Source organism: Podarcis gaigeae, assembly GCF_964106915.1.
Source record: "Podarcis gaigeae genome assembly, chromosome: 16".
Taxonomy (NCBI): Eukaryota; Metazoa; Chordata; class Lepidosauria; order Squamata; family Lacertidae; genus Podarcis; species Podarcis gaigeae.
The window spans coordinates 27,283,192-27,301,948 of record NC_139693.1 but is presented as its reverse complement, the minus strand read 5'-3'; the positions used below and the strand labels follow the sequence as shown (position 1 = coordinate 27,301,948).

General features: G+C 47.5%; 1 protein-coding gene across 2 annotated transcripts in view; it reads left to right on the top strand.

Annotated features, from left to right (window-relative positions):
- Positions 1 to 18,757, top strand: part of GGT5 (gamma-glutamyltransferase 5) — a 31,248-nt gene that overhangs the window by 10,898 nt on the left and 1,593 nt on the right. Inside the window, exons 2-11 of one of the 2 annotated variants that reach the window (XM_083717350.1) lie at positions 1,044 to 1,174; positions 4,401 to 4,490; positions 5,634 to 5,832; positions 6,976 to 7,136; positions 7,995 to 8,141; positions 9,710 to 9,846; positions 13,248 to 13,438; positions 15,231 to 15,328; positions 16,908 to 17,020; positions 18,090 to 18,200. In XM_083717350.1, coding sequence (XP_083573476.1) covers positions 1,044 to 1,174; positions 4,401 to 4,490; positions 5,634 to 5,832; positions 6,976 to 7,136; positions 7,995 to 8,141; positions 9,710 to 9,846; positions 13,248 to 13,438; positions 15,231 to 15,328; positions 16,908 to 17,020; positions 18,090 to 18,200 — 1,378 coding nt within the window. The remainder of the gene's footprint in view (positions 1 to 1,043; positions 1,175 to 4,400; positions 4,491 to 5,633; positions 5,833 to 6,975; positions 7,137 to 7,994; positions 8,142 to 9,709; positions 9,847 to 13,247; positions 13,439 to 15,230; positions 15,329 to 16,907; positions 17,021 to 18,089; positions 18,201 to 18,757) is intronic. The other variant, XM_083717351.1, reaches the window with a different exon arrangement.

The following is an 18,757-nucleotide window of genomic DNA, read 5'->3' as shown; positions in this document are numbered from 1 at the left end:
TCAGAGGAATTCCTCTAAGTCAGAGGAATTCCGCCATTGCCAATGGCACTAACCCAGAAGTCCTTAGAGCCCTTGTTCCTTCCTGGTTTTTACAGTGACACTGTGCTGCACCGCACCCCAATCTCTTCTTTGCCCACCTTTTTTTAATGAGAACCATTCCCACCCCCATTCTTTAGAAGTGGCCACCAAGACCATATAACACCAGTCCTGAAAGACCTACACTGGCTCCCAGTGCGTTTCCGAGCACAATTCAAAGTGTTGGTGCTGACCTTTAAAGCCCTAAACGGCCTCAGCCCAGTATACCTGAAGGAGCGTCTCCACCCCCATCATTTTGCCTGGACAATGAGGTCTAGCTCCGAGGATCTTCTGACAGTTACCTCACTGTGAGAAGTGAGGTTACAGGGAACCAGGCAGAGGGCTTTCTTGGTAGTGGCACCTGCCCTGTGGAACTCCCTCCCACCAGATGTCAAGGAAATAAACAACTATCTGACTTTTAGAAGACACCTGAAGGCAACCCTATATCGGGAATTTTTTAAAAAATAATAATTTTTATAAGTGTAAAGTTATAACAATACGAAAGGAATGTCCACACTTTGAGATTTCTCTGAATCTCCCGACTTCCCCCCATCCCCTCCTTGGGTCTCTTTGCGGACGTTTTCAACTGCATATTATTTCGTGATCCACGTTTTGTATCTGTCCATAGTGATTGTTGCATTACAAGTGTTCTTAAAGTCCTGCCAATATTTTCATCTGCTTACATTGGTCTCCTAAATATATTATCATTCCACCCCCTCATCCTTTCTTAAAAGATTTTGTCTTTTTGGTTCCTGAGCTTTCCGGTCAGTTTTGCCATTGTATCAGGAATTTTTTTATGTTTAATGTTTTACAATTTTTTATGTGTTGTAAGCTGCCCAGAGTGGCTGGGGAAACCCAGCCAGATGGGCGGGTTATAAATAAAATTATTATTATTATTATTATTATTATTATTATTATTATTATTATTAAGTGACTTTTGAATGCCCCCTCCTCTTCCTTCTGAACAGGGATATCTTGCAGCAGGGAGGCTCAGCTGTCGACGCTACCATCGCTGCCTTGATTTGTACCGCTGTCCTGAACCCGCAAAGCATGGGCCTCGGCGGAGGTGTAATCTTCACCATCTATAACGCATCCACAGGTAGGCACAGCCAGTGCACATTAGCGCACCAAGTCTATTTCTCCATGGAGGATTAATTGGTGGAGGCATCCAAGGGTGTGGCAAAAGCAGCCCCTTTGGATCTTCAATTTCCAAACCTGCGCCAAACAGGGTTGTTGTTGTTATTGTTGTTTAGTCGTTTAGTCGTGTCCGACTCTTCATGACCCCCTGGACCAGAGCACGCCAGGCACTCCTGTTGTCCACTGCCTCCCGCAGTTTGGTCAGACTTATGCTGGTAGCCTCGAGAACACTGTCCAACCATCTCGTCCTCTGTCGTCCCTTTCTCCTTGTGCCCTCCATTTTTCCCAACATCAGGGTCTTTTCCAGGGAGTCTTCTCTTCTCATGAGGTGGCCAAAGTATTGAAGCCTCAGCTTCAGGATCTGTCCTTCCAGTGAGCACTCAGGGCTGATTTACTTCAGAATGAATAGGTTTGATCTTCTTGCAGTCCATGGGACTCTCAAGAGTCTCCTCCAGCACCATAATTCAAAAGCATCAATTCTTCAGCGATCAGCCTTCTCCAACTCTCACTTCCATACATCCATACTGGGAAAACCATAGCTTTTACTATACGGACCTTTGTTGGCAAGGTGATGTCTCTACTTTTAAAGATGCTGTCTAGGTTTGTCATTGCTTTTCTCCCAAGAAGCAGGCGTCTTTTAATTTCGTGACTGCTGTCACCATCTGCAGTGATCATGGAGCCCAAGAAAGTAAAATCTCTCACTACCTCCATTTCTTCCCCTTCTATTTGCCAGGAGGTGATGGGACCAGTGGCCATGATCTTTGTTTTTTTGATGTTGAGCTTCAGACCATATTTTGCACTCTCCTCTTTCACCCTCATTAAAAGGTTCATTAATTCCTCCTCACTTTCTGCCATCAAGGTTGTGTCATCTGCATATCTGAGGTTGTTGATATTTCTTTTGGCAATCTTAATTCTGGCTTGGGAGTCATCCAGCCCAGCCAAACAGGGTACCCTCCCCCTATCCTGATTTTCAAATCAGTAAGAAGCTTTGTGGCAATCTACATTTGCTTTATTCGCTGGAGAGATCATGGCGCAAGTCTGTGCAGCACAGGGGAAGGTGGCACCATTGCTGGTGATCATCACAATCTCCCCCTGACACACGCACATGGCAGTGATGAAACTGCAGATAATGGCCCCTTCTTCAAATCTCTGAGCAAAACGTGCTCCAAAAACCAACAAACCTCTCAGCTGTTGTGGGGTGGGGCAGCACAATCTCCCCCTGACACGCGCACATGGCAGTGCTGAAACTGCAGATAATGGCCCCTTCTCCAAATCTCTGAGCAAAACGTGCTCTGAAACCCAACAAACCTCTCAGCTGTTGTGGGGCGGGGCAGCTAGGATGTCCCGTGAAGCATGGGTCCTGTGAGGAATGGGAGCCCCAATGAAGGACAAGAAAGTTCTGGACTTTGGGTTTATTGGGTCAGAGGCCCTTGGCTCTGATACAGCCCCCCGACCCCGCCAGTCTCACAACCTTCCACCCCGGGAAAACAGACTCAAGTTCCCCAAGGGATCAGAGTCTTAGCAAGTCCTTCCTGAGGAATTTTGTCTTTCTCCAGCCTAGGGTCTGCTCTAGTAACAGATTATCGGTAGTGGCGCCCGCCCTGTGGAATGCCCTCCCATCAGGTGCCAAGGAAATAAGCAAGTACAGTGCTACCTCGGGTTGCATACGCTTCAGGTTACAAACGCTTCAGGTTACAGACTCCGCTAACCCAGAAATAGTACCTCGGGTTAAGAACTTTGCTTAGGATGAGAATAGAAATCGTGCGGTGGCGGCGTGGCAGCAGCAGGAGGCCTCATTAGTTAAAGTGGTGCTTCAGGTTAAGAACAGTTTCAGGTTAAGAACGGACCTCCGGAACGAATTAAGTACTTAACCCGAGGTACCACTGTATCTGACTTTTAGAAGATGTATGCAGGCAGTCCTATATAGGGAGGCTTTTAATGGTTTTTTGTGTTTTAATACTTGTTGGAAACTGCCCAGAATGATTGGGGCAGCCCAGTCAGATGGGCAGGATATAAATAAAACAGCAACAGCAACCATTATTATTATTAATATTATTATTATTATTAACACTTGCCTGGGTGCAGACAAGTCCGCTGCTGCGGTATTTGCCCTGGGTAAAGGCAGCAAGACTTTGCACTCTGTTGTAAGTTGACACCTTTTAAAAAATAAATCACTAAAACAGGCCCTTCTGGTGTGTTTGACACCCTTCTTTGGTATCCCTGCACCAAACCAGTCACACAGGCCCTCCTTCCGGCCTGCAGTTCAGAGCACCAGCCAGGCTTGAGACAGAATCCTGTCTGAAGCCCTGGACAGCCATTGCTTCTGGTCAGTGCAAGGCAGTACTGGGTTAGATGGACCAAAGTGTCTGACTCTGAATAAGGCAGCTACCTATGTAAATGGACTGGGCACCACAGTTCAAGAAGGACACTGACAAACTGGAACGTGTCCAGAGGAGGGCAACCAAAATGGTCAAAGGCCTGGAAACGATGCCTTATGAGGAACGGGTAAGGGAGCTGGGCATGTTTAGCCTGGAGAAGAGGAGGTTAAGGGGTGATATGATAGCCATGTTCAAATATATAAAAGGATGTCATATAGAAGAGGGAGAAAGGTTGTTTTCTGCTGCTCCAGAGAAGCGGACTCGGAGCAATGGATCCAAACTACAAGAAAGAAGATTCCACCTAAACATTAGGAAGAATTTCCTGACAGTAAGAGCTGTTCGACAGTGGAATTTGCTGCCAAGGAGTGTGGTGGAGTCTCCTTCTTTGGAGGTTTTTAAGCAGAGGCTTGGCAACCATATGTCAGGAGTGCTCTGATGGTGTTTCCTGCTTGGCAGGGGGTTGGACTCGATGGCCCTTGTGGTCTCTTCCAACTCTATGATTCTATGAGAAGCCATTTTGCCTGAGGTCATTGGTCCCAGTGGTGTAGTGGTTAAGAGCAATAGTCTCGTAATCTGTTGAACCGGGTTCGCGTCTCCGCTCCTCCACATGCAGCTGCTGGGTGACCTTGGGCCAGTCACACTTCTCTGAAGCCTCACTCACCTCACAGAGTGTTTGTTGTGGGGGAGGAAGGGAAAGGAGATTGTTAGCCACTTTGAGACTCCTTAGGGTAGTGATAAAGCAGGATATCAAATCTAAACTCCTTCTCCAATCTTCACCTTGGCATTCATTTGCCCCTTTGATTTCTCCAGGGAAAGTGGAGGTGCTCAATGCTCGTGAGAGGGCCCCGCAGAATATCTCTGGCAATTTGATGGCTGAGTGCAGAAATAAGGGTTTTCCAGGTAAGAAGAGTCCTTGTATATAAAAAAGGCTGAGGGGAGGAGGGTTGTGAGGGAGGGGCAGCTCCCCCCACTGCTCACAGGTGACGACTGAGTCATTCCCTTGAAGAGAAGGATCCCTTTAAGAGGAGAAGTGTTGAGGCCTCCACCCCATTTCTGGTCAATGGCCCTTGTGCCGCAAGACCACAAAGTCTCCTGGCCAAGGGATAGTTCGGTTGGTAGAGCATGAGACTCTTAATCTCAAGGTTGTGGGTTCAAGCCCCACATTCGGCAAAAGATTCCTGCATTGCAGGGGGTTGGACTAGAAAAGGGGTCAGCAAACTTTTTCAGCAGGTGGCCGGTCCACTGTCCCTCAGACGTTGTGGGGGGCCAGACTATATTTTGGAAAAAAAATATGAATGAATTCCTGTGCCCCACAAATAACCCAGAGATGCATTTTAAATAAAAGCACACATTCTGCTCATGTAAAAACACCAGGCAGGCCTCACAAATAACCCAGAGATGCATTTTAAATAAAAGCACACATTCTACTCATGTAAAAACACGCTGATTCCAGGACTCGTCCGTGGGGTGGATTTAGAAGGCAATTGGGCCGGATCCGGCCCCCGGGCCTTAGTTTGCCTACTCATGACCTACGCAATATTCAGGGGCCAGTCCACTGTCCCTCAAACCTTGTGGGGGGGCCGGACTATATTTTTTTGGGGAAAGAAAAGAACAAATTCCTATGCCCCACAAATAACCCAGGGATGCATTTTAAATAAAAACACACATTCTACTCATGTAAAAACACACTGATTCCTGGACTGTCCGCAGGCCGGATTTAGAAGGCGATTGGGCCGGATCCAGGCCTCAGGCCTTGATTTGCCTACCCATGGCTAGATGATGTTTAGGGTCCCTTCCAGTTCTACAGTTCTATGATGCCAAGCTGTCATCAGCAAGCATAAAGACTGGCTCCTCATGCTCTGAAGCACAACTGGGATCGCCAGGTTTCCCTTACAGGCTGGCAAGGAGTTGAGCCACAATCTTATTTGGAGGCAGAGAATTGTCCCAGAGCTCCCATTTGGTAACTGCAGTGAGGAGGAAGGCGCCTAGAAATGGAACCTTTGTGGGGAAGATGTAAAATGATGCATCCGGTTTGCTTCAAAGTAGGGTCTCGGTGGATCGCTGTCCCCGGGGAACTGCGTGGTTATGAAGAAGCCCACAGACGGTACGGCAAATTGCCCTGGAAGACCCTGTTTGAGCCCACCATCAAGATCCTCGACCCTGGAATCCAGATCCCCGAGGTGCTGGGTCGGTTTCTCAGCCACCCCTTCATACAGCCGCATCTGAACAAAACGTCCTTAAGGTACAAGAAACCTGCACAAAGCCAGATCACACCTGTGGGATAGAAATGCATAAGATCGAATCCACCTAGTCCAGCATCCTGTTCTTACAGTGGGCAGCCAGATGCCCCTCCCCCATCAGGAGATCCTTGGTTTAAGAACTGTTGGCAAATGGGGACAATGGGAGTCTCTTGCTGGCAAAGTCTTCAGCACAAAGGACAGCAGCCCTGGGCTCCATTCTATCCCTCCTGTAAGGGCTTTTCTCACTGGGGTCCTTGATTTCAAAAGGAGGGGAAGGAGGTCAAAGGGCACAGCAGCCCAAAGCTGAGGGTTACTCTAGCAGCCTCTGTATCCTTCGAAACACACCTCATGTTAGACCAGGAAGTAGATACCTCTCTCTTTCTCTCTCTCTCTCTCTCTCTCTCTCTCTCTCTCTCTCTCTCTCTCAGAGAGACAGAGAGACAGAGAGACCATCAAAAGTTTGTCCTAGTGTCCTAGTGTCCTACTGAACTGAATATGCAAGTTGCATTGAGACTGACAATCAGCATGGATATCCCTGTAGTGTAAAGGTAAAGGGACCCCTGACCATTAGGTCCAGTCATGGCCGACTCTGGGGTTGCGGCGCTCATCTCGTTTTATTGGCCGAGGGAGCCAGCATACAGCTTCCGGGTCATGTGGCCAGCTTGACTAAGCCGCTTCTGGTGAACCAGAGCAGCGCATGGAAACTCTGTTTACCTTCCTGCTGGAGTGGTACCTATTTATCTACTTGCACTTTGATGTGCTTTCGAACTGCTAGGTTGGCAGGAGCAGGGACTGAGCAACGGGAGCTCACCCTGTCGCGGGGATTCGAACTGCCGACCTTCTGATTAGCAAGCCCTAGGCTCTGTGGTTTAACCCACAGCACCACCTGCGTCCTTAGGACCCCTGCAGTGTAGAACAGTACAAATGTGGCCTTTGAGATGGTGGTCAGGAAATCATCAGAGCAATAAAGCTAAATTGGAAGTCAAATCGCTCCAGGCTTAAGGCTTTGGGGAAGGGCTATGGAGCCCCCCCTTTTTTCCCTCCTTCACAGCTGGTTATATTTGGGTCCTAGGAGCCATTCGTGCTGCAGCCTCTGCTCTTAGAATCCAGGGTCAGGAACTGATGGTGGTCACTCTCTCTTTCAGAAATCTTTTTTACGACAAGCAGGGGGCCGCCCTGGGAGCTGGAGACCTCCTTCGATGGCCAGCCCTGGTGGAGACCCTGAGGGCTGTGGCAGAAAAAGGAGCCAGTGAGTTTTATCGGGGAACCACAGCAGAGAAGTTGGTGCAGGACATAGTGAAAGAAGGTGACCAGTCTTTTATTGTTATTGTTATTGTTATTGTTGTTATTTTATTTATGATTTTCAGTTTTATACATTTCAATAATTTTATAATCATTTTAACATTTCAAAACTCGACCTCCTTCCCCCTCTTTCTGCAGTTCATTAAATTTATTTTTAAAATCTTCTGCATATCCAAATTAACTTAATTTGCTCAGTTATTCAACTACTTTAAATATATATATACTTCTATAAAACTGCAGGTTATTACAATGATTCTGCCAATATTCTTATCTGTTTACAGTTTATTTGTAAATATTCAACAAACCATTTCTTCAGTTGGGACCTTGCTCGTTTTCCGTTTGGGGGGCGCAGTGGTCGCATACATAAATAACCGTTAATTGACACCTGGGAATTTCAGTCTGAATTATCCCCGACAGAAAGGACTCTGGTTTTTGCTTTCCTTTGTCTGCCCTGCTGAGAAGGGTGCAAGCAGATTTTCCAATACCTTGGAAAACATTACTGATTCCGTAGCAGTCTAATCAGAATTTGGCACCCCGTTCCCTTTTCCAGATCCGTCCCAGCCCTCGCTTTGCCGCCTCGCTCTTGCAAGGGACACTTGTAGGCTGTTTCCCCCTCCCCACTCCTTCCATTGTCCCCTTCCTCTCCTGGGATGGCAGCTGCCAGGGAAGGGGTCCCAGCTCCCTTTGCTGTGTAGGCCTCCCCTTCCTACTCCTTGAGAAGGAACCACATTCCCTCCTTAGCGTCAGGGGTCACTGAGACTTCCTGCAAGCAGTTCCTCTCATTTGCGCTCGGGATTTGAGCTATTTTCTGCCCCTGGCGCAGCTCAGATAAGGCCTGACGCATCTTCCTCTTGTTTTCCAGGCAGCACCTTGTCCCTGAGAGACCTCAGGAATTACCAAGTAGAAGTGGTGAGCCCTGTGAACATCTCCCTGGGTGATTACACGGTGTACTCTGCCCCAAGTCCTGCAGCAGGACCCATTCTCCTATTTATCCTCAATGTCCTCAAAGGTAAATGGGGGGTCCATTTGGTTCACTGTATATCAGGGATGGGGAGATTCTGGCTCTGCGGTGCTGCTGTGTGGGTGGAGAAGGGGAGAGTGGCAGAGACCCGCCCCCCAAACACTGCAGACCAAGAGAAGAGGGCCACTTCCTTCAATCTGATGCCCTTTCAACCTCCTTTAGCCTTGGGCAATGATCCATCAGTTATATTTTATCTTCACAATCTGAATTTCAGGAACCAAAATGCCTTTTCTGTGCAGCCTGAGCAGGAGCAGTGAATGACATTATATCTGCTTGTCGTAACTTGTCTTCACTTACCCCAACCCCCACCATAGCTGTCAACCGCCCTTTATTTGGCGGGAAACTCTCTTATCCCAGCGCTGTGTCCTGCTGCTGTCCCTTATTGATGATTTCCCTTAAATTTCCTGTGTTTCAAAGGAAGGAGCTCCTCTCCCTCCCTCCCTGCCGGCCAGGGAGGAGGGAGGCTCCAACTGTGGTGCTTGGCTGTGGTGCTTATTGCTTACCCAATAAGGAGTCTAAGAATGACTGGGGGGTAGAGCTTGCATGCCTTGTGCCCATCAAATCGGCCACATTGCCTGGGGACTCGCCTTTGCTCAGCGCTTCCCAGCAGAGAGGTTGACAGTGGTTTTCCTTGCTGCATCCCCTTTGCTGGGTTGCTGCGCTGTGGGAACCACTGCTTGAGGCTTTGTTTGGCTGCTGGCTGGGCTTTCTGCCTTTGGCTCGGAGGGACTCAGAAGTTGAACATACCTGTGCTCCGAAAATCCCTTATTCTGGCTGCTGATCCCTTATTTTCGAGGCTGCTGGTCCCTTATTTTCAAATCTGTAAGTTGACAGCTATGACCCCCATGGCTGTGTGAAAAATCTTGTTATGAATGGTCTGTGTGACCATTAAGAAAAAGAGGTCAGAATAAGCCAATAGATATGTGGACTGTTCCCTGGACCGAGTGCCTTTTCTTCTTTAAGTTTTCAAGAGCTCTTAACCTAGCTCAAAGTTGTCACCTGAACTAGCCAGACGTTTAACCAAGAATCAATGTGAAGTGTAGGTGGGTTCCTACAAGGCAAGACACAGCAAAAACCTTTATTGAACTACATATCTGGGAAACAAGAGGCAAAGCAACTGTTTAGATACATTTCTGAAAGCCTGGGCCACTCCCACTCCCAACGTGATTGGCTGTCTAAACTTCCAAACTGCAAATCACGACTCAGAGTCCAAGGGCCAATGGCAGAGGCCCAAATCCTGAAATGTTCTGTGTATCGAATCAGAACACAGGAGCTCAGAATCCCTAATCCAGACTCAAGCTCAGGCAAACACAGACCACTGAATACGTAAGACAATCACAGTCACTCAATCCTTTGAAAAAATAATACTTGCCCCAAAATGGCAAGTAGACATTCTGTTTTAGCAATTGTAGCCTTGGTTTAAGGAGCCGTTTGGTGCCTATCTGAGTTTCTAACACAGCCGAGGGTCATTCCCTGGGTCTCAGAAGAGCGCCGCAGAGTCCTTTCTGCTCTTCCTTAGGCCTGGGTGCTCAGAGCTAGCTCTTCCTGTCTTACAGGTTTCAACTTCACCAAAGAGTCCATGAGCACACCTAGCCAGAGGTCTGAGACTTACCACTACATCGCAGAAACTCTGAAGTATGCCAACGGCCAGAGAGTAAAAGTGGACCACCCAGCTTTTTCCAAACCTGAAGAGGTGGGTGATCATTCTTCATCCTTGTTAAAAGCTTTGTTGCCTTATTTTTTGGGGGGGATCTATAGTGCCCCCCCTTCCAATAGTTCCAGATATATATATATATATATATATATATATATATATATATATATGTACATCTGGGACCCAGGTGGCGCTGTGGGTTAAACCACAGAGCCTAGGACTTGCCGATCAGAAGGTCGGTGGTTCGAATCCCTGTGACGGGGTGAGCTCCCGTTGCTCGGTCCCTGCTCCTGCAAAGTGCAAGTAGATAAATAGGTACCGCTCCGGTGGGAAGGTAAACAGCGTTTCCGTGTGCTGCTCTGGTTCGCCAGAAGCGGCATAGTCATGCTGGCCACATGATCCGGAAGCTGTCTGCAGACAAATGCCGGCTCCCTCCCTTGGCCTATAGAGCGAGATGAGCGCCGCAACCCCGGAGTCGGTCACGACTGGACCTAATGGTCAGGGGTCCCTTTACCTTTACATATGTACATTTAGAGCTGCCTTGGCCAACCTGGTGCCCCCCAGATGTTTTGTACTGCAACTCCCATCTGCTGATGGTTGATGAGGGCTGTTGTCTGAAAGGAATCAAATAACAACAGCGATATTTTTCAGCCGGAATTTACCGGAACTCAGTAACGGTACCTCTCAGGGGGACTCCATTGCCATCGTAAGAGGACAAGGAAAGAGTTCATGGAGAGTCCTGGCACATCTTTCTTCTAGAAAAAAGCACTGGATAAGAATGTAAGGAACTCTGGAGCTTCATGCCACCCACATCTAGCATGGATAAATGAGTCTCTTCATGTTTCCAAAAGACAGGGTTTGGGGCTTTGGTTTTGTCTGGACCGCAAGGGGAGGGAGTTTTGCAAATTTGGACAGAGTTGAGGGGCAGCCGCTGTGGAGAGAAGACAATAAGGGGAAACACTCTTCCTTGCTCATAATTGCAGAGTTGTTCAGGCAGCTGACGCCTCAGCATTCTGTCATCATGAAGCCCAAATATTCTAGTTATCATAAAATTGAGATCAAGCAGGTTCCTTCACTGCACTCTTTTTGGCATCTGCTAACAACGTTCTTGTTTAGGTGAGTCTACCCAGAGGCTTGGAAAGTTGAGGTAATGTTTAACCTGTTTTAGCATTTAAACTTTTGTTTTTACAATCAAGTGGTGTGTACGTACAGTATATATAATAACAGACTCAAGACATTTTCCCTATCGCCAATTCAGTCTCACAATCTGATGGAATAGCCGAGTGACAGCAATTTAAGATTATTTTTTAACTTTCAGGGGCTACTCTTGTTTCCAAACAGGGTGAGGATGCTTTTGCTTTCGGTCAGACCAGTTGGGTCCCAATGTGGATGGAAGCATCCCCTGGGTGGGGCAGTGGGATTACCTGGGGGGAGGGGGCTAAGAGGGAAGGGGGTGACAGTGGGGCGCTGGAGATGTAAATGACTATCAGATTTTGAAAAGCTGGTATCAGTGGATCAAGTTAATCAGTTTTGTTGAACAAATTACCGTATTTTTTGCTCTATAAGACTCACTTTTTCCCTCCTTAAAGGTAAGGGGAAATGTGTGTGCGTCTTATGGAGTGAATGCAGGCTGCGCAGCTATCCCAGAAGCCAGAACAGCAAGAGGGATCACTGCTTTCACTGTGCAGCGATCCCTCTTGTTGTTCTGGCTTCTGAGATTCAGAATATTTTTTTTCTTGTTTTCCTCCTCCAAAAACTAGGTGCGTCTTGTGGTCTGGTGCGTCTCATAGAGCGAAAAATATGGTAATTAGTTTTAACTGGATTTTGAACAAATGTGCAATTAACTGTTCCTGTTTAGAACTTCACCTTCCTTAGTGGGTCATGTGAGCCGCTATCCTGAATAATGCTTTTTATAGGTTAGGGCAGTCGTTTTCAACCAGAGTATCATGGCACACAGGAGTGACTTGAATGATGGTCAGGGGTGCCACGGGCAACACTGGCCTCTGTCGGTCTCTCCTTCCCTACCTCCTCTGATGCCCTGTCACAGGGGTGTCCAACTTCCAACTTGTTTAGTCGTTTAGTCGTGTCCGACTCTTTATGACCCCCTGGACCAGAGCACGCCTGGCACTCCTGTCTTCCACTGCCTCCTGCAGTTTGGTCAAACTCATGTTGGTAGCTTCGAGAACACTGTCCAACCATCTCGTCCTCTGTCGTCCTCTTCTCCTTGTGCCCTCCATCTTTCCCGACATCAGGGTCTTTTCCAGGGAGTCTTCTCTTCTCATGAGGTGGCCAAAGTACTGGAGCCTCAGCTTCAGGGTCTGTCCTTCCAGTGAGCACTCAGGGCTGATTTCCTTCGGAATGGATAGGTTTGATCTTCTTGCAGTCCATGGGACTCTCAAGAGTCTCCTCCAGCACCATAAATCAAAAGCATCAGTTCTTCGGCGATCAGCCTTCTTTATGCAAGCTCTCACTTCCATACAGCACTACTGGGAAAACCATAGCTTTAACTGTGATCTACTCACACTATAAATAAACTGGCAGTGATCTACCCATTGGATTGACGAAAGTTGGTGAGCTTTTTTTAGGGAGCAAGAGTTGTTGAGCTTTATTATTAGTCAGGGACACCCCACAATTGACCTTTAGATCATGATCCGCCTGTTGGACAGCCCTGCCCTATCACATCTCTGCCTCCCAAAGGCTTGCACAGCTGTTTGTTGCAGCCGTAGCTACCAGGAGGACTCCCATGGAGAGGGGAGAGGAGGCTAAGCGAAACTCCACAAGGGAGGGTGTTCGAAAAAAGGTGAGGGGCTGCCAGCTCTGCAAGCAAGAGGTAATATCACTAGGCTCCTGAGCCCCACAGGGGTGTCACAGAAAGAATGTACTTGGTCAAGGGATCCATGGACTCAAAAAGGTTGAAAACCTATGGGGTAGGGCATAGGGCATGGGTACTAAGCCCGGGGGCTGGATCCAGCCTAATCACCTTCTCAATCCGGCCCGTGAATGGTCTGTGAATCAGCGTGTTTTTACATGAGTAGAATGTGTCCTTTTATTTAAAATGCATCTCTGGGATTATTTGTGAGGCATAGGAATTTGTTCATTTACCCCCCCCCAAAAAAAAAATATAGTGTGGCCCCCCACAAGGTCTGAGGGACAGTGGACTGGCCCCCTGCTGAAAAGGTTTGCTGACCCCAGGCATAGGGTGCTGGGGATGAGTTTATGGAAGATGGGGGGCAATGGGCAGAAAAAGTTTGGGAGCCAGTGGGCAAGACAGGTAAATAGCTGCCCTCTGCAGCTGAAGATAAGCACTGCAAGACATTGCGTCCTGCAGTTTACATTCCTATCCCACGGAGCCCAGCTTTGACTTTTCCAGAGGGCACCATTCCTCCTTTGCGGCTGAGGTTATCGAGAGCTGCCTCACTGAGGTGCGCTGCGTTTTTTAGGGCGTCTTGAGCGAGCTGATCTCGGACTCCTTTGCTAGCCAAGTCAGGCAGCTGATCGATGAGCGGGGAAACCACCCAGCATCCCACTACGACTCTGCCCAGGTAGAAAGGACCTCGTTTGGCACTTCCCATGTTTCCGTCCTGGCTGAAGATGGAAGCGCCGTGTCAGCCACCAGCACCATTAACTACCCGTAAGTAGGAGCGGATGAGCCCCAAGGGCAAAGGCGGGACAGAAGCTTCTTCTGTGCTTTCTCCCAAAGCACATAGCTGTCAACCGTCCCTTATTTGGCGGGAAAGTCCCTTATCCCAGCGCCGTGTCCCGCTGCTGTCCCTTATTGATGATGTCCCTTAAATTTCCCGGGTTTCAAAGGAAGCAGCTCCTCTCCCTCCCTCCCTGCCGGCCAGGGAGGAGGGAGGCTCCAACTGTGTTGCTTGGCTGCGTTGCTCACGCAATAAGGAGTCTAAGAATGACTGGGGGGGGTGGAGCTTGCATGCCTTGTGCTGATCAAATCAGCCGCGTTGCCTGGGGACTCACCTTTGCTCACCACTTCCCAGCGGAGAGGTGATGGTGGTTTTCCTTGCTGCATCCCCTTTGCTGGGTTGCTGTGCTGTGGGAACCACCACTTGAGGCTTTGTTTGGCTGCTGGCTGGGCTTTCTGCCTTTGGCTCAGAGGGGCACAGAGATTGAACATACCTGTGCTCCGAAAATCTCTTATTTTGGCTGCTAATCCCTTATTTTCGAGGCTGCTGGTCCCTTATTTTCAAATCTGTAAGTTGACAGCTATGCCAAAGCAGGGCCTCCAGGCAGCCCCCTTTATTGCAATAATTTCATGAGCTGGAAGTTTCCCCGTCTGAAACTCTGGAGATCCATTGCTATCAGTCAGTGCAGAAAACATGGAGCCAGATGGACCAACGATTTAACTCTGTGCTTCCTATTTAAATCAGACCTTAATTCAGAACCACCTGGTTGCCCACTGTAAGAAGATGCTAGACTACATGAGCGTAGCCAGGATTTTTTTTGGGGGGGGCAGGATTTTTTAAGGGTGCAGACCCTTAAATTTGTATTGATTTTGATTGATATAGTGGGCAGCCCCCCTCCTGCTTATGCCCATGCTGGACTAGATGGGCCTTTGGCTTGTTCGTTCAGGCAAGCTCTCCGTGTGACCTGAGGACTAGAATCTTGTTTTAATTTTAGGGGAAGGGCCATAGCTCAGCGACAGAGCATTTGCACAGAAAGGCCCCGAGATCCAATCCCCAGCCATATTTCCAGGCAGGGCTGGGGAGAGACCCCCTGTCTGGAATGCTGAATAACCATTGCTGCCAGTCAGTGTTGGGAATATGGAGTTAGATGGACCAATGGTCTGACTCAAAATAAGGCACCATCCTACGTTCCAACTGCTGGGCTGTGGGAGGCCTTCTCCATGGTTCCTGGCCCTCTTGCAGGGACAGAGGTCTGGCAATCTTCCTGTTTTAATTCCTACCAAAGGATAAGAAAAAAATTTTATTAACAATTTCAACATACAAACTATCAAAACATATCATATTCATTATTATTTTTTCCCTCCCCCCCTTCAAACCATAGCTGTCAATGTTACCCTCTTCTTAAGGGAAATTCCTTTATTCCAAATAGGATTCCTCACAAGAAAAGGGAAAAGTTGACAGTTATGCTTCAAACCCTCCGCTCCGCCCCCCGACTTCCCTCATCTCCTCTCTCTGATTTCTCAGCACATATTGTTCTCTGCATGTTATAAAATTATATCTATCTGTCATGTTATCAACCAATAAATTTGTGTATGTTTATTCAAAATCTGCCAAGGAGTCCAGTTCATTTTGTTGTCTTTTTAGATAATTTGTAAAAGGCTCCCGTTCTTCCTTAAAGTCACAGTTGTCCCACAGTTTGTATGTCAATTTAGCCAGTTCTGCATAACTCATCAATTTTTCTTGCCACTGAGAACTGTGTCCCTCTTCTCTCCCCATGCTCAGGTTTGGCTCCATGGTGTATTCGCCACAGACTGGGATCATCTTAAACAATGAACTCGCTGACTTTTGCATGAAGAAGTCAAGTGACAGGATCTCGCCAGGTGAGCTCCACCTCTGCTGGGAAAGCCCATCGCAAGCACAAATGCTGGGCAGGAGGGAATGCATGGATAATAATAATAATAATAATAATAATAATAATAATAATAATAATAATAAAAAATTATTATTATTATTATTTATACCCCGCCCTTCTGGCTGAGTTTCCCCAGCCACTCTGGGTGGCTCCCAATCAAGTGTTAAAAACAATACAGCATTAAATAATAAAAACTTCACTAAACAAGGCTGCCTTCAGATGTCTTTTAAAAATAGGATAGCTGCTTATTTCCTTCACATCTGAAGGGAGGGCGTTCCACAGGGCGGGTGCCACTACCAAGAAGGCCTTCTGTCTGGTTCCCTGTAACCTTACTTCTCACAATAAGGGAACTGCCAGAAGGCCCTCGGCGCTGGATCTCAGTGCCCGGGCTGAACAAAGGGGGTGGAGACGCTCCTTTAGGTATACAGGACCGAGGCCGTTTAGGACTTTAAAGGTCAGCACCAACACTTTGAATTGTGCTCGGAAACGTACTGGGAGCCAATACAGATCTCTCAGGACCGGTGTTATGTGGTCCTGGCGGCCACTCCCAGTCACGAGTCTAGCTGCCGCATTCTGGATTAATTGCAGGATGAATGGATGGATGGATGGATAGATGAATGGATGATAGAAGAGTCCCAATGGGGGTTGATTGGATTCCAGGACACCTCACCCACACCCTGAAGAAAAAGGAGATCAAGTTGGCTGTGGATCTTCTTTCGGCTCATTAACCTAAAGAGAATTATAGGGACAGAACTACCTAAATTGTATAGAAATTTATTCATGTATGCTACTTGCTACTTGCCCAAAAATGGAAAGAAGAAGAAGTCCCAGCAAAGGAAGAATGGATACAAAAACTTATGGAATATGCAGAAATGGTGAAACTTACCAGGGGAATAATAAATCAAGATAGCAAACTTTTTAAAATAAAAGAGTGGAAATGGTTTGTTGAATATTTACGGATAAATTGTAAACAGATAAAAACACTGGCAGGGTTATTGTAATAACCTGCAGTTACGTAAGAGTATACAGTGGTACCTCAGGTTAAGTACTTAATTCGTTCTGGAGGTCCGATCTTAACCAGAAACTGTTCTTAACCTGAAGCACCACTTTAGCTAATGGAGCCTCCTGCTGCTGCCGCGCCGCCAGAGTACAATTTCTGTTCTCATCCTGAAGCGAAGTTCTTAACCCGAGGTACTATTTCTGGGTTAGCAGAGCCTATAACCTGAAGCGTATGTAACCTGAGGTACCACTGTATATTTATAGAAGATAAATAAATAAGTTAACTTAATTTGGATATGCAGAAGATATTAAAAATAAATTTAAGGAACTGCAGAAAGCGGAGGAAGGAAGTCAAGTTTTGGAATGTTAAAATGATTGTAAAATCAGTGAAATGTATATATCTGAAAAGCATAAATAAAATTGAGAGAGAGAGAGAGAGAGAGAGAAATAATAATATCCAAATGCACAAGGTGAGGTTTTTCCTCTCCATTTTAAAAGTGACTGTATAGGTTGCTCACCCTCCCATTTCTTGGTGCCCCCACCTATAGGAGAGATGCCCCCTTCTTCCATGACACCATCCATCCTCATTTCCCGTGATGGGCAGTCAAAGCTGGTGATCGGAGGGTCAGGCGGGCAACTCATTATCCCTGCTGTCGCACTGGTAAGTTGACAAAAACACTGGATTCCTGGCTTTAGCATGAGAGCTGAAGCTGCGCAGTTAACACCTGTGAAATAGGTCCTTTTGCTTTCTGATTTGTCCTGGGGAAAATGGCTTAAGTTTTGTTTTGAAAAGGTAGACTGCCTCTGGACTTGGAGGCTTGATTGAACTCTCGTGGTCAGCATCTGTTGCTATTTATTTGTTCACTTATTTGTTTGTTGCATTTATAACACACCCTTTTCTCCAAGGAGAAAAGGCATATATGGTTCACCTCCCACCCCCACCATTTTATCCTCACAACAACCCAGTGAGGTAGGATGGGCTGAGAGGGGCAGTTACTGTCCCAAGGTCACCCTAGTGAGCTTCATGGCCGAGTCGGGATTCAAAACCTGGTCTCTCCCAGGTGCTGGTGCCACACTTTAATAATAATAATAATAATTATTATTATTATAATAATTTATTATTTATACCCCAATTCTGGCTGAATTTCCCAAGCCACTCTGAGTGGCTTCCAATCAAGTATTAAAAACAATACAGCGTTAAATATTAAAAACTTCCCTGAAATAAGCATAGCTACTTATTTCCTTCACATCTGAAGGGAGGGTGTTCCACAGGGTGGGCGCCACTACCGAGAAGGCCCTCTGTCTGGTTCCCTGTAACCTCACTTCTCGCAATGATTGGAACCGCCAGAAGGCCCTCGGCGCTGGATCTCAGTGTCCGGGCTGAACGATGGGGGTGGAGACGCTCCTTCGGGTATACAGGACCGAGGCCGTTTAGGGCTTTAATGATCAGCACCAACACTTTGAATTGTGCTTGGAAACGTACTGGGAGCCAATGCAGATCTCTCAGAACCGGTGTTATGTGGTCCCGGCGGCCACTCCCAGTCACCAGTCTAGCTGCCGCATTCTGGATTAATTGCAGTTTCCGGGTCACCTTCAAAGGTAGCCCCACGTAGAGCGTGTTGCAGTAGTACAAGCGGGAGATAACTACACCACTACACCACACTGTCTGCCTGCTGCGAGACTTCTCTTCCATGAACATGTCTAAAGCCAGGCTGCTCCTTCTCTTGCAGACCATTGCTAACAAGCTGTTTTTTGGGTATGATGTGGACAAAGCTATCAAGGCACCGATTCTCTGCGTGAACAGCAGCTACGGCATCGAAGTAGAGAAATCCTTTGACGAGGTGAGACATGTGAGCAGCTCTCTGGGGTCGCAAGGGGAGCCATGAGTCAGAGGCGTACCTCCAACATGTCACAGAAGAAAACTGGCACACAGGTCTCTGGGGGCTGTGATCTCACAAGACAGCACACACACCCCTCCAAAATGGGGCATCCCTATTAAATCGGGACAGTTGAGGGGTATGTCAGTGATTGCCACAAGTCCTGCAGCGTGCAAAACATAAAGCGACAGCCCTGTGCCAGGTTTTAGCTCTGCGCTGCGGACTACAACTCTCATCAGCCCCAGCAAGCACAACTAGGCTCTCATCACCTCCTGTGTCATATGACCAGTCTGGCTGGGGCTGATGGGAGTTCTAGCTCCTGGGGGAGCCTGCTGTACAGATCCCAGGGTCAATCCCTGGCGGCAGCATCTCCAGGAAAGGTTGGGAATGGCCCCTGGGCATGAAATCTTGGGAGAGTCACTGCTGCGAGTTGGCAGCAACAATACTGAGCTAGACGGTGTTAGAATTCCTGCTCCATGGTTGCAGTCATGGGATTTTTGTCTATCACATGACGGTATATG